This window comes from Pseudopipra pipra, chromosome 8 (assembly GCF_036250125.1).
Source record: "Pseudopipra pipra isolate bDixPip1 chromosome 8, bDixPip1.hap1, whole genome shotgun sequence".
Lineage (NCBI taxonomy): Eukaryota > Metazoa > Chordata > Aves > Passeriformes > Pipridae > Pseudopipra > Pseudopipra pipra.
The window spans coordinates 23,286,983-23,300,059 of NC_087556.1; the positions used below are offsets into that span (position 1 = coordinate 23,286,983).

The 13,077-nt window shown below is 41.1% G+C and overlaps 1 protein-coding gene across 3 annotated transcripts in view; it reads left to right on the top strand.

The window, feature by feature from the left end:
- Window positions 1-13,077, top strand: part of ARMH3 (armadillo like helical domain containing 3) — a 127,232-nt gene that overhangs the window by 22,029 nt on the left and 92,126 nt on the right. For all 3 annotated transcript variants that reach the window (XM_064663107.1, XM_064663109.1, XM_064663108.1), the window contains exons 14-17: window positions 2,422-2,515; window positions 6,261-6,362; window positions 10,869-10,927; window positions 12,280-12,345. In XM_064663107.1, coding sequence (XP_064519177.1) covers window positions 2,422-2,515; window positions 6,261-6,362; window positions 10,869-10,927; window positions 12,280-12,345 — 321 coding nt within the window. The remainder of the gene's footprint in view (window positions 1-2,421; window positions 2,516-6,260; window positions 6,363-10,868; window positions 10,928-12,279; window positions 12,346-13,077) is intronic.

Consider the following 13,077-nt stretch of genomic DNA (forward strand, 5'->3'; position numbering starts at 1 on the left):
AGACTCAGGCCAGGGCCTGAGAAGCATTTTAGGAAATGCTTCCTTCCTTGACAGAAAATCAGTAGAGTTTTGAGGTCACAGTTCATGCTGGAATTATTTGTTTTTCCCACTAAATGGGAAGGGCTGCATGGAGTCCCTTCTGTACTCTATTGAGTAGACTTAGGGGGAAGATGGAATGAGTGAACTAGTAGGGATAAAGTAGGGATAAGGTAACTGCAGCTCTTAGAGGAAATCACACTTTTGTTAAGTTAGTATTGAGAGAAAGAGACTGATTCAGCTCCAAGCTTGGATGAATTGTCCTGTATGGGTGTACACAGACTGTGTGATGTTGTCTGTTTTGCCCAACCCGTTTTGCTTGGGAAGCTGTTGCTGGAGCATAGCACTTGTCCTTGTGCTGTTTATGGTGGAGAAACAGCTGTGGCAGCCTTCTGAGCAGCAGTGGGCTGCTCCATACCTCTGATCACAAAGCTCTGGATGCTTTCCTAAACACTGTGTGAGTTTGCAAAGGTGGTTGTTGCTGGAAAGCAGAAAATGAGCCTGTCTGATCTGGTGATCGGGCTGTGGCTGGCTGCAAAAGTAGCGTGATGTGTTTAGGTAAACCTTCAGGTTTAGGCTTTTAATTTTGGTTTCTAGGTATTGGTATTAATCTGCGAGAAAAACATCAGCAAAACAGTTAGCACCTTTCCCCAGTTATTTCAGGTCCTCAGAGAGCAGCCATACATCACAGGCTAGACACTTGGCATGATGGAGGAGACCTTTGAGGACTCCTGACAGTAGTGGTGATGGAAGAGGTCTGATAAGCAGATCTGCAGCCTCTGAAGAAAGCTGCTGTTTCATGGACGGTTAATTTGCTGAGGTTCCCTGCCTGTCTTTTCCCAGGTTATTCATTCCTACCACTTGTGAGAGATTTCTGCTCTTTCAGTTCTGTGTAGTACCAACTCAGGCCTTTCTGTGGTCAAGATATTCCTGAGGGAAGAGAGACCTTTGATAGGGAAAAGAGTAGAAGCTCTACGAAGCTCTACATAGAGTAAAAGCTCTTAAAAATAAAAGGATAGACTAGTTATTTGTGAAAGTAATAGCTGAAGCAGCCACTGATCAGTGGGTTTAATTGATGTGGAGGCCTGATGATCTTGGGTGGATTGTCTGTAATCCTTCATTTAAGAGAGGGCAAGGCAGGTCATGTCATGTTGGAAAAAACTCATAAAAGCTGATGAATGCTCTTGCCTAAGTTGGTGCCCATTGCTTGGCACTGCATGAATGGCTCCCTGCTGCTGTGTGACACATGGGAAGAGCAGGGATTCAGTTGTGTGGATGTACGGAGCAATAAGGTTTCCATGTGCTCACCAGCCGTGGGTGCTCGGGTTTGCTGCTGGGTGGCACTCTTGTCTCTCAACTACCAGGTACTGTTCGGGATAAAGAAGGAAAACTCCCAAAATCTGTGGAAGCAAACCTGGCTTATGTAAGACTTACAGTGAAAAATTGTGTTTTAAAGTTTAAGTTAAGACCTATAGTGATGTAAAATTGTCTTTGAGTTGTAGTATGTGTGTCCGTGCTTCCCATAAATTACATGCATTTATAGTTGCTCATAAATGAGATATTCAGAGGCAGCGTGGAGGACATCCACTTGTGAAAAATCCTATGGAACGAATGTCAAATCAGCAGTTCTATATCTTTCTTTTATTTTGAAATTGTGATGATATATTAAAGCAGATGATACATTTATGTAAAACTTGCCCTATGAAATGGACACTTTGCTTGGCAGCCAAACTCAAAAATAGCAGATTGCCTATGCTCTCACCAGTGTGTGGATAGATCCGGAAGCTTGCAAAGAGTAAAGTCAAAGCAGCTGGGCAGGCAACTATTAGCAAAGATGAAATGGGGAGAGTAACTGACTGATGGAAGCTGAGAGCATTGATAATGATGGTGTTATTTATGTTATCCACTCCTGTCCTGCAGTGCCTGGGCTTTATAGTGAGACAGGAAAGTAATATATTGCCATCATCTTTGAATATGAACAGGTGAGGGGGGCAGGAGTGAGGAGAATTTGCTTTTAGAAAGAGAAATGACAGGATCTTGGAGGAAGACTTCAAATGCACATCCTTGGGTTGTTTTGGAGGAAATCAGAAGCTATAAGCAGTGTAGGCTTCTGGAAATCTTTTCCCATTCTACATGGGAGTATTTTCTGTCTGCTGGGGGGAGCCACCACTTTCTGATGTATTTTCGTGTTTTGGGGAATAAAGAAATTGATGTACTGTTTAACTGTTAGATGTCCAAGGTCAGGAAGCATGGCCTGGCATTTTGGAAGAGACACTGAAGTTTGTTGAGACTTCATTAGTCATGTCTGTGTGAGACTATGGAACAGTACAAGTGTTTCCAATGACTGGGGAAGCTACTGACTTATGCATGTGTGTTTCCTGTTAGAGCCATCCTGAAATGGGCCTGATGACAACACCAACAAGCCCAATTCCAATGACACCCGTCACTCCGCTTGGAACCACCCCGCCTTCTTCAGATGGTAAGAAATGTAATGATCTCCTGGGGAAAAATTATTGAAAACTGTAAAATAACTAGCAAAGTATTTTCTCAAGATGGCAACTAATGAGATCTGTCTGGAGCAGATGTAACGTGATGGTCTCCTCCTGAAGCGACTTGCCTTACTGAAAATGGGCAAGATTTTTGACTCAAATTTATTTCTGTTTCATTGTATATTGGCCAATGAAATTATGCTGATATTCCTTCTGAAAACAGTACTCTTCCAATATCTGCATGAAGATACAGCCAGCCCATTAGTTATTCTATGTGGGCTTTTACTTATGAATATTTCTAGTGTCAGGTCCTTTGCTTGGGATTATTTGTCATTGGAACAGATTTACAGAGAATTGCAGTGGATTCCTGCTTGTCATTAATGCAGTTATCCTCAGCTTTGAATTAATTGGGATTTGAATTCTGTTTGGGTGTGGAAGTATTCCTCCCTCTTACAGCCTTTTCTCTGATGGGCATTGTAAAAGACTGCTTACCCCAAGATCTTTCTTTGAAATGAGAGTTACAAGTCCACATAAATATGTATTGCAATCTCCTAAAATAAAACCCTTGCAATTTAAGGTACGGATAGATAGAGCCTAGTTTAAGAGAAGAAATTAAATGGCTGTTGTCATGTACTTTAATGGCACACTCTAGAGCTGAAGAAAGTGTTTAATGAAGGAACAGAGTCAATTTGAATAGAGCACAGCTTGGAAATATTTCTGGGGAAAAGCAGCCTGGGTTACTCAGTTACATCAGCTATTCAGGTCATTTGATACCCTAGTTAAGGATGATCCTCCTCGGGATGAATTCTGTCTGGTTACCATGGATAACAGAAGCTTCAGATAAAGAGTCCCCTATGTCTCAGGTCTCTGTGTGCATGTAACATGAAATGTGGAGGGACGGGCATTTTGTGGGCTTGTGTTCAACGTGTTCATTGCAAATGTATCCGCCCACACACCGTATTACACAACTGACAGAATTTGTGCTTACCTACATCTATGGCTTGCTTGCACTCCTTTTTTTTTTTTCTTTTTTTTTCATTTACCAAAAGACAAACCAAAATCAAAACAAAAACTCCATCCTGCTTTAAGCAGAGGCAGTGATCTTGTAAAGTTCAAGGCTTCTTGTGGCTTGCAAGGCTACTAAATTTAAGAAGAGGATCTGATCTTCATGTGCAGCAACTACATCGGGAGGCATTCTGTATTTCTATTTACTGTCACCTTGCTGATCCCTGCTCTCAGTAATAATTTTTTTTACGACTCTCAGCTTGGTTTAGTTTGGCGATGCTTCAGTATTGCTGTTATTTTAAAAATATGTCAGAATTTTCCTCATTTTCTAAGGTCTTGCAACGCAGATGTAAAATTTGCCCATGGCTGAAAGTTAGCAAGAGGCTTTTTGGCTTTGGAATGAAAAGACTGCTTTCTTTTTCCTGCGTTAAAAAAATGTGTAGCTGAACTGTTTTCAAGTTACAATAACATGTAGAAATCCCTCTATGGGTTTCAGGCACTTTTCTTTTATGCTGACTGGGATTAAAAATGGGTTCATATTCTGGTTTGAAATTTCTTTCGCTGTTAACCTGTAGTGTGAATTAAGACCTTATAAAGTTTCAAAATGTGTGTTTAAAAAAACCCACCAAGGTCTGTAGCATGAACCAGGATAAGCAGGGATGTGTTCTTCAGAGTGATTTCTTCTTTTTTTTTTTTTTTTTTTCCCAAAAATGAGACTTGCTAGAAACTGTTGATCCATAATATGTAAATCAAGTGTGGCTGTCACCATAGTTATCTAAATGTCAGTTTGCTTACTGTTGTTAAATATTCATTCACTATGTTCATTGTAACAGCTCAAGAAGGACCCACTGGGGATATAAATACATTTTTCAGACTTTTAGCTGAATCTTTGAGCTATTCATAATATTGGGAATGAAAAAGCTTCCAGTCTTATTACATAGACTTTGCCAACAGACCTGGCATGTTTGCAATGTGTCAGGAGCCCCAGGGCATCAAGCCTGAATGGACTAAGCCAGCTCACACTTGGGGATGTGCAACTTTTAGAAGTTCAAAGCCCCATTATGATTTTTTTTATGTGGTTCAAACAGTGAAGTTACATTGATCTATTTGACCTGTTGTTTCCAAGGGCTACAATTTTGTATTCAAGGTGATTGTATAATCCTAAGTTCCATGAGAACCTCTGCTGTGTTCTGGGCCTCTCTGTGCTCAGTTTAAAGAATACTGTATTTTACTGCTGGTTCGTCTCCTTCATCCTTCTGTGCCTGTCATTGCCCCAGTTCCAGGGGGGTAAATAAGCCTCACTTGCCTCATTACAGGGTTATGAGATACAAGCCTTGAATTGTGAAAGGCATTGCATGTTAAAGCTGACTTTTCTCTGAACCAGAACACAGTTGTGTACAGGATCAAAGTATTTCCCTTCAGTGTTCCCAACCTAGACATCCAACAATCATTTATAAGTAATTCCTCACTTCTTGCAAGGTTCAGTCTCATCATAAATACCTTTTTCTTTCCTCAAGAGTGAGAAAAGCCTTGGGTGTTCCTGAGGATAGATGGAAAAGAGATAATATAGTTCTTAAGATGTGTCCTAGTGGTCTGTAGATCTGTTTCCAGTGCAAAAGGAGCCCTATCTCAGGCTATCTCTATAGCTTGAGAAGAGAGAGAGCCTTCTGACAATTGTAATTCAAGCCACCTGTGACCTCCTGCATGTGAAAACCTGTGAGTTTGAGCTCCTAAGCAGCCAGAACAGCCATGTTATTGTCATGTACGTAGAGCTGGAAAAGATCCCCTAGACTATTAGTGCCCTGTGCTCGCAGGCATATCCATCCCTTAAATTTATTGAACTCTGACTTAATTTGTTTCCCAGTAATTTCTGTTGGGGGCAGTTTCAGTTTTGGTTAGAAATCTTCAACTTTGCAACCTGCATTTCTTGTCAATTCATACCCATTTCTCTTGCTGTTAACCTCCCTTTGAAACACAGCTCTTTTTCGTACATTGGGTAGTTTCTTCTCAGACTAATAATTTCTCCAATTGCTTCTCCTTTACCAGATCTTTGATGTACGTTAAATTTAAGTATTGCTTCCCACTTATCTGCTTCACTCTTAATTTTTCATACAGAACTGTATTAAGTACTTTACTGAAGTCTTCCTAGACTACCTCCATCAGTTCGGGGTTTCTTTTGTCTGAGCTAATTTACCTTAAATGGTATCAGACTGGCAGGATCTGCAGGTAAATGCATGCTGCATTTTTACCACTTACCTTTTTGCTCCTCCCTTTCAATATTTCTCATAAAGCTTTCTGAATGGGAAGGCTGAGAATGGCCCTTTAGGACAGCTCGGGCACAGTCATCAGGAAAAATGTGGCTCAGTCACGTGATAGGGGTTTGACAGCTCGTGAACTCTGTGCTTCAGATGGTGTGCATGGGGAGTGAGCAGGAGGCACATTGTGCAATTAGCTGAGGAATTGAGATGGCTTCTTGTGAAGTCTAAGGCAGATGATGTCCACTGTTAAGATGTCAAAAGTACAGCTGGTGTCCCAGAGAAATGCCAATGAACTGCTGCGGGTATGGAAAGTACATTTCTGCTCCCTGCTGGGTTGTGATGTATCTAGCACAAACTGTGACTGCTTTTGCTTCTTGATTTTTATAAAGCTGATCTTTCTGCATCCCTTTTCTACGGCTTTGGTCAATAATTGTTACATTATATCTTGTGTGTCCTATCTGCTTTGTTCCAGTTATAAGCTCTGCAGAGCTACCTTTGGATGCTGATGTGCAAACCAGCAACCTGCTGATAACCTTCTTGAAGTACAGCTCGATTGTGATGCAGGACACAAAAGGTAAATGAATTCTGTGGATGCAGCAAACAGTGCTTCTTGATGTGAGGAGGTCACAAGAACATGTCTAGTGACTCCAGAAATAGAAGTGAACTGGAGTCCCTTTAAAGGAATTCCACCTTTTGGGAAAATTAAGAGATTTCTTATTGCGAGATAAGAGTTATGAGACTAGGAGAGACCTAATGCTGGCAGGAAAGATGTCAAGTATGGAAAGAATCTAATAATAGATTATAGTACCTAATAACCAAGCCTGTCCAAATGCAGGAGGTGTGAGCATATGATTCCCAACTGTCAGAGAGGGGAAGTCTCAGGCACCAGAGAACTGTACTTTAAAGAACACTTAGAAACTGACACAGGAGGTAAAGCTCAGCATTGGGAGGAAATATTTCCTTTGTCCTTTAATATTTAGTGGTTAAACATGTAGCTATGTAATTGTAAAGAGAACAGCAGTAACTTACACTGCACTGGCAGTAATTTGCTTGAGAAGTATCTTTCCATCTTTCCATCTTTGTTTCTCCTGTAGTACTGTGGTGGTTAATTTCAGCTTGCTGGAGTTGAAGTATTGGCTCATCTCCTGCTCAGGGTACCCAAGGGTGCTGTTTTGCCCAGTGGTTCTATGGGCAGGACCATAGTGTGAACATAACAAGTGATCTTTGCACCGTGTTTCAGCCCATTACTGACTTTTGCTGTTAAGTTAGATGTAACAACTGAATGAAAATAGGATGACAGCTGCAGAGCTATGATACATCAATTATTGAACTTCGTGATTGCTTGGCATTGAATAAGAGAACAGGCAGGAGAGTTTCCTTTTACCTACTAGCTTACAGTGAAGTTACACTTGGCTGCCTTGTTCTGTAAGCAAGCTAGTTGGGGAAAAAGTGAATAAATTAAATTAGGACTGAAAGGGACTTTATGAAAATGTCTAGTACACCCTTGTCCTGATTTCGGCTGGGACACAGTTCATTTTCTTCTTAGTATCTGATACAGTGCTGTTATTTTGGATTCAGTATGTGAATGATATTGATACCACACTGATATTTTGACCCTGACTAAGAAGTGCTTACCCTAAATCAAGAAATTTTCAGTTCTCATGCTCTGCCAGTGAGGAAGTGCACAAAAAGCAAGGAGGGAGCATGGCTGGGATAGCTCACCTGAACTGTCCAAGGGGATATTCCACACCATAGAATGTCACACCTAATGGATAAACTGGGGGAGTTACCCAAAAGGGGCCATTTGCTGTTCAGGGATGGGCTGGGTATTGGTCAACAGGTGGTGAGCAATTGTATCGTGAATTGTATTGTGCATCACTTGTTTCTCTTGGGTTCTGTTACCTTCTCTCACTCTGCTGATGATTATTATGGTTATTATTATGACAATGTTTTAATTATTAAATTGTTCTTACCTCAACCCGCATGTTTACCTTTTCTTTCTGATTCTCCTTCACACTGGGGGAAGAGGAGAAGCATTGGAAGTGAGTAAGCAGGTGCATGGTATTTAGTTGCTGTCTGGGTTTAAACCTTGACAACTCCTCAAAATCAAGGCAGAATCAGATTTACCTGAATCTTTTCTCAGAGGTGTTGCTGACAGGTTGGATGAAGACGCTGTGATAGTGGAGCACCATTTCCAGACTGTCCATTCCAGTGTTTAACCATCCTTATTATGAGAAAGCTTCATGTGCTTCCTAAATTCTTTGCTATGATTTGAATTACTGTCTATCTTCTCCAAGATAGATATTGAGAATGGATTGTTTCTTTTTTCTTTGTGTCAGCCTTTATGTATTTGAAGTCTGCTTTCATGTTTCCTCTAGCTTTTGTCTTTTGAACTAAACCACATCAGTCTTTACTCAGTCATTTCCAATAGGTTGTACACATGAGGAGGGCTTACCAGCTGTCTAATCATTCTCATTTGCTTTTCTCAGGGTCTGTCTTGCTGATCCAGATCTCTGATGCAACAATTTTGTGTTTTTCAATTTAACTTCTGCACTTATTAGTCACCGTAACATGAAAAGTCTGCGCAGGGATTCGGGAACTGCCAAACTGGATTAGTTTCAGATGGAGTGAAATCTGATAGAGGGGATTCCTTACTAAACAAACCAGTAAGAGATGAGTTTATTATGTTATGAGACAGGAGTTGATGTTTCTCTCTTTGCTTTGGTTCTAGCTTGTGTAACGTTTGAAATTGGTCTGGCTGATAGACCTAATCTCCCTCCCACCACGGCAGTGTGTGGCAATGGGCTCCACTGATCGATCGTTTAAAGTGTGCCCTCCAAACCTGAACTTATTAGTTCTAGTGGGTATGTTCCTGTCCTTATATTTTGATTCTAGATGGAGCCCTGCCTAATTTTTTTTTGTATAAGATCAAGCATGGAGCAGACTGCGCAGGGAAGTGCTCGAGTCACAATCCCTGAAGGTATTTAGAGGACACGTAGGCACTTTGGGACATGGTTTACTGGTAGATTGGCAGTGCTGGGTTGACAATTGGACTCCATGATCTAAAAGGTCTTCTCTAACCTAAGCGATTCTATGATTCAATGTGACACCAATATAGCAAAAAAGATGAATAATTCCAATTTACTTCAGGTGTCTTGAGACAGCTGGGAACACTTAGAGGGGAGACTGGTTTGTTCCACATCCAGGACTAGACAGTTGTTTTGGTCCTGTCCTGGAGAGCATAATTTAATAGATTGTTTTTCCTAGATCCTCTTGTTTTCCTCTTTTGTGTCAGTCAGAGGCAGCCGCCTTGGGAGAAACAAAACCTCTGTGTCATTTTTTCCCATTGGTGAAGCAGGGTTTATAGTGGTACACCTCCCCTTAGAAAGTGGCTTGCTTTGTTCCTTTAGTGAAGGATGCTGTGAAATACAAAGTGTCTGTGCAAGTAACTGCTTGCATAGTTGCCCCATTGCTGCTGAAAATGGCGTGATGTTCACAGAGCGTCGGCGGAAGGCAGAGTACTTGGTGTGAAACGAGCCTTTACAGCATAATCCCCAGAGAGAGAAGTGGTAGCAGCACTTACAGAAATATACAGGGAGGCCTTACAATATGAATATAATAAGACTCTTGTGTATCAGTATTATTTGAGGCCATTTCTCCTGCTTTGCTGGAGTACAAGACTTTATAACATTTTAGCTGAGGTAAGAAAATAGGAGAGACATTTAACTTTTCCATTCCAAAATTCCTCTTCATCTTACTTAGTGCAGCAAGATGAAATCAGCATACTTCAGGGCATATCTTGTTATAAATATCTGTCCCTCAGCAGCATAGTAAAGAAAACGAGGCATCAAACTAGACAGAGCAGCTAGTTAAGCCCATTCTATCTATTTTTATAGATTACCATATACACACCAGCTAGCAAAGTGTTTGTAGAAGTCATCTGCAAAGATGCAAGGAGTTTGGCTGTCTCCTGGTTTATATGAAAGTGGGTCTCATGTTTCCATCTTCTCCAAGTTTAAGGCAGATGCCTGGGATGTTTAGTAGTCTTATGCTTTAGAAAAGCTGTTGGAGGTCTCAGGAATGTGCAATTTTAAGCTTCCTCAGGATTTGGTTATAGGTATGTTGTTGTTGTTGGGTTTTGTTTGTTTGTTTTTGTGGGTTTGGGGGTGTGTAGTGTGAGCGGTTTGTTTTTTAGAACAAAGATTTTTAAATGAGCTTGATTGGACAGTGCCTTCAGCAACCTGGTCTTACCTGACCCTGTTTTTATAAAAGATTGAACCAGAGGCTTGTTCCATCCTGTGGTCCTCTATGACTATATGTATCTTGAGGGTTTTTTATATTCAAGGTTAAAATTGAGAGAGGAGAGTTTTAAATAATCCAAGTAAAAATTGCATTCTTCTGCCTTAGTCCCTCTCTATTAGTGAGTCTTTCAGCCCTCCAATTGTCATTCAGGGCCAAAGCTGCTTGAAAGTGTAGGATGAATAAGAAGTTGTTGGAACATGATCAGTGTGAAACTCTTTTGGCTTAAAATGCTAAGTCTTTGCAGACTTCCTTCTTTCATAGTTTTGCACAGAGCAAAGTAGGTCGTGTCTCTCAGTATTGGGGTTAAAACTTGGAACTTTGAGCATAATGTCAGGAGTCATTCTGCTACACCGTGCTGTGCGTCTGACAAAGCTTTGCCGCTTGTTTCATAACCTACAGCAAAGGTGATGTTTTTCTTTCCATCCTGTCAAAGAGAGGGAACAATGTGTCTCTGCTGTGACAGAAAGACAGGGACTAACCCCAGTATTTAGAGTATCTGTGGAAGTAAAACTGAATGAGATTGGAAGCCCAGCGGATAGTTACAGTGCTGTTGGAGGTTCAAATCTGAAACTTTTGCTCTTGCTGCAGACTGTGGGGTGGGATTTAGTGGACAGGCTGGAGGGTGAATGCCTAAGGGGAATAGACTATTAAGTGTCACAGAGGAAGTAGGAGTATGAATTATCTCCAAGCTGGGCTTTTCTTTTGCTGCAACAGCTCTCTCTCTTCAGCCTTGCTAGGCTTGTGTGGCTCACAGAGGACTTGTTTTTCTTCTTTGCAGATGAGCACCGGCTGCACAGTGGCAAGCTGTGCCTGATCATCCTGACATGCATAGCAGAGGTAAGTTTCTTGTGTGAAGCTGCTCAGCAGATGGTGTGTTACAGGGCTCTATCTACCTGCCTCTGGTGGAGCAGGAGTTTAATATCCACAATGGAACTGAGTGGTTAGGACCTCAGGCACTTAATGTTTTGCTAATAAACCTGGTTAAAGTTGAATCAACTGTTAAAGTTGAATCGAAACTTGAACATTGGCTAACCCAAATAAGATTATCCAACTCCCAAGAATGAAGAGAAAAAAGAGTGAACCTAAGCCTTTTCTCTCTTAGTTGTCAAGTGACCTTGTGATGTGGCTTTTAGATGAGTAATGTGCTAATGGCTTTCAGCACTGTGCTGTTCATGGTAAACACAGGCTATGCCATATCCCTTCTGCTGAAGAAGGGTAGAAGTCTGAAAGAAAGTCACATGGCTGTAGGTCCCTACAAGGAAAACAAGTAGCAAATGTGATAGTAGGGTGAGAAAGCAGCATCACAGAGCTAGGTCAGCAGTCCTGGCAGAATGTGGTCCTGTCTCATGGGAAGTATATACTCATGGTCTGACTGATGTCCTGAATGGGGATTGTGTTTGCATGGCATTTGCATTTTGCTTGCTTGCAAATAAAGACCTTTCCTTCTTAACAAAGAATGAAAAGGTGTAATGTTGATAGCAGGGCAAGGATTCTGAAGTCATGTTTCTTCAGGGTACAGCCTGAAAGCTAATCATCTAGATTTTAAATTTTTCTAATTAAATGGGTTTGGCACTTTTTCTTCAGGTGGATGCATAGATAACACAAGATAAGAAATTCTGTTTCTCCATAACAAGGGCATGTTTTGGTTCTGGTATTAAGGCAGGTTATATTTATTACCCATCCTGGCCATGCATTATCTGGAGAAGTCTCTTTAATTTAGAGATGGTCTTGGAATGAGCTTTGCCTGAGGGGTGGAACATCTGCTAGTACTGCAGTAACTTCTGGCATGATGGGTCCATTAAAATGCCAATTTAAACCTTCATCCACATAGTCACAGAAACTGGTGTGCTGGAGAACCACCTTCATATATTATACATCTGGAGCACTTGTTGAACTCTTGACATAGTGATGTGTGCAGTCCAGAGTTTGAATGAGCAGAAGAGGAGAATGGAAAATAAATTGCTAACCAAACAAGCAGTAGTTCAGGCTTTAGTTAAAGTGGAATTGGGATCAGGAGGGGTTTACTTTTGTGTGACTGGAAACATAGGTGGGGGCAAGAAGTTACAGATGTCTTTTTAACTTTATAGTTATATGTTGGGAGTATTACACTGAAACACGTGTGATTTGAGAGGCAACTGTAAGATGCTGGGCTGTTCACATTTCCTCCCTCTTCTTGCCCTTTTCAATAGGATCAGTATGCTAATGCTTTTCTTCATGATGACAACATGAATTTTCGTGTAAACCTACATAGAATGGTGAGTCTTTTCTTCTAGATTGTTTTCTCTTTGGGATGCAAACTGAGAGGATTTGAGACCCTGTATGTTGAAAACTGTGTCACAGACATCTAACCTAGATTGCTAAGGCATGTAGAAATACTGTGAGAAATGCAGTAGTTGGGGAATGATTTTGAAATTGCTCTCAGAATGTCTCTTCAAAGAACAAAGAGCTGGTTGCCCTGTCAGTGAATTCAGAGGCCTGTGTAGCTGGGGAGGAGCTGCGTATTATGAGATCTCTGAGGAAATCAGTGGCAGAGGGAATGTTCTGCCTTAATCTTCAGCAAGCATGAGCCCTCATGTGATATATAATAGCCAGCTGGAATTACACTGAGTGCTCTCATTTGGCTTATGCTTCATCCTGAAGGTGATTTCTTTTCACCTTCAGGGAGGAAAGTATTTTTTCCAGAGCTTTTTCCTAGAGATATCTGTGGGGGGAGTGTCATTACCTGGCTCATGAAGCTCTGTAGTTACAAGTAGCTTGAATGGTTATGCTAACTTGATGCATTCTGTCTTTGTTATACTGGCAAATTCCACCTTATCTGACAGTGAAACAGCACTTAAAATTGTCACTAATCCAGGACAGAAACAAACATCTTACTTTATAGTGAGCATACTTCAAGGATGCCAGTCCTTACCACTTAACAACAAATTTGCCATCTAGTTAGCCTTTCTGGTCTATTACAATAAACACCAAAGCCACTGAATAATGCA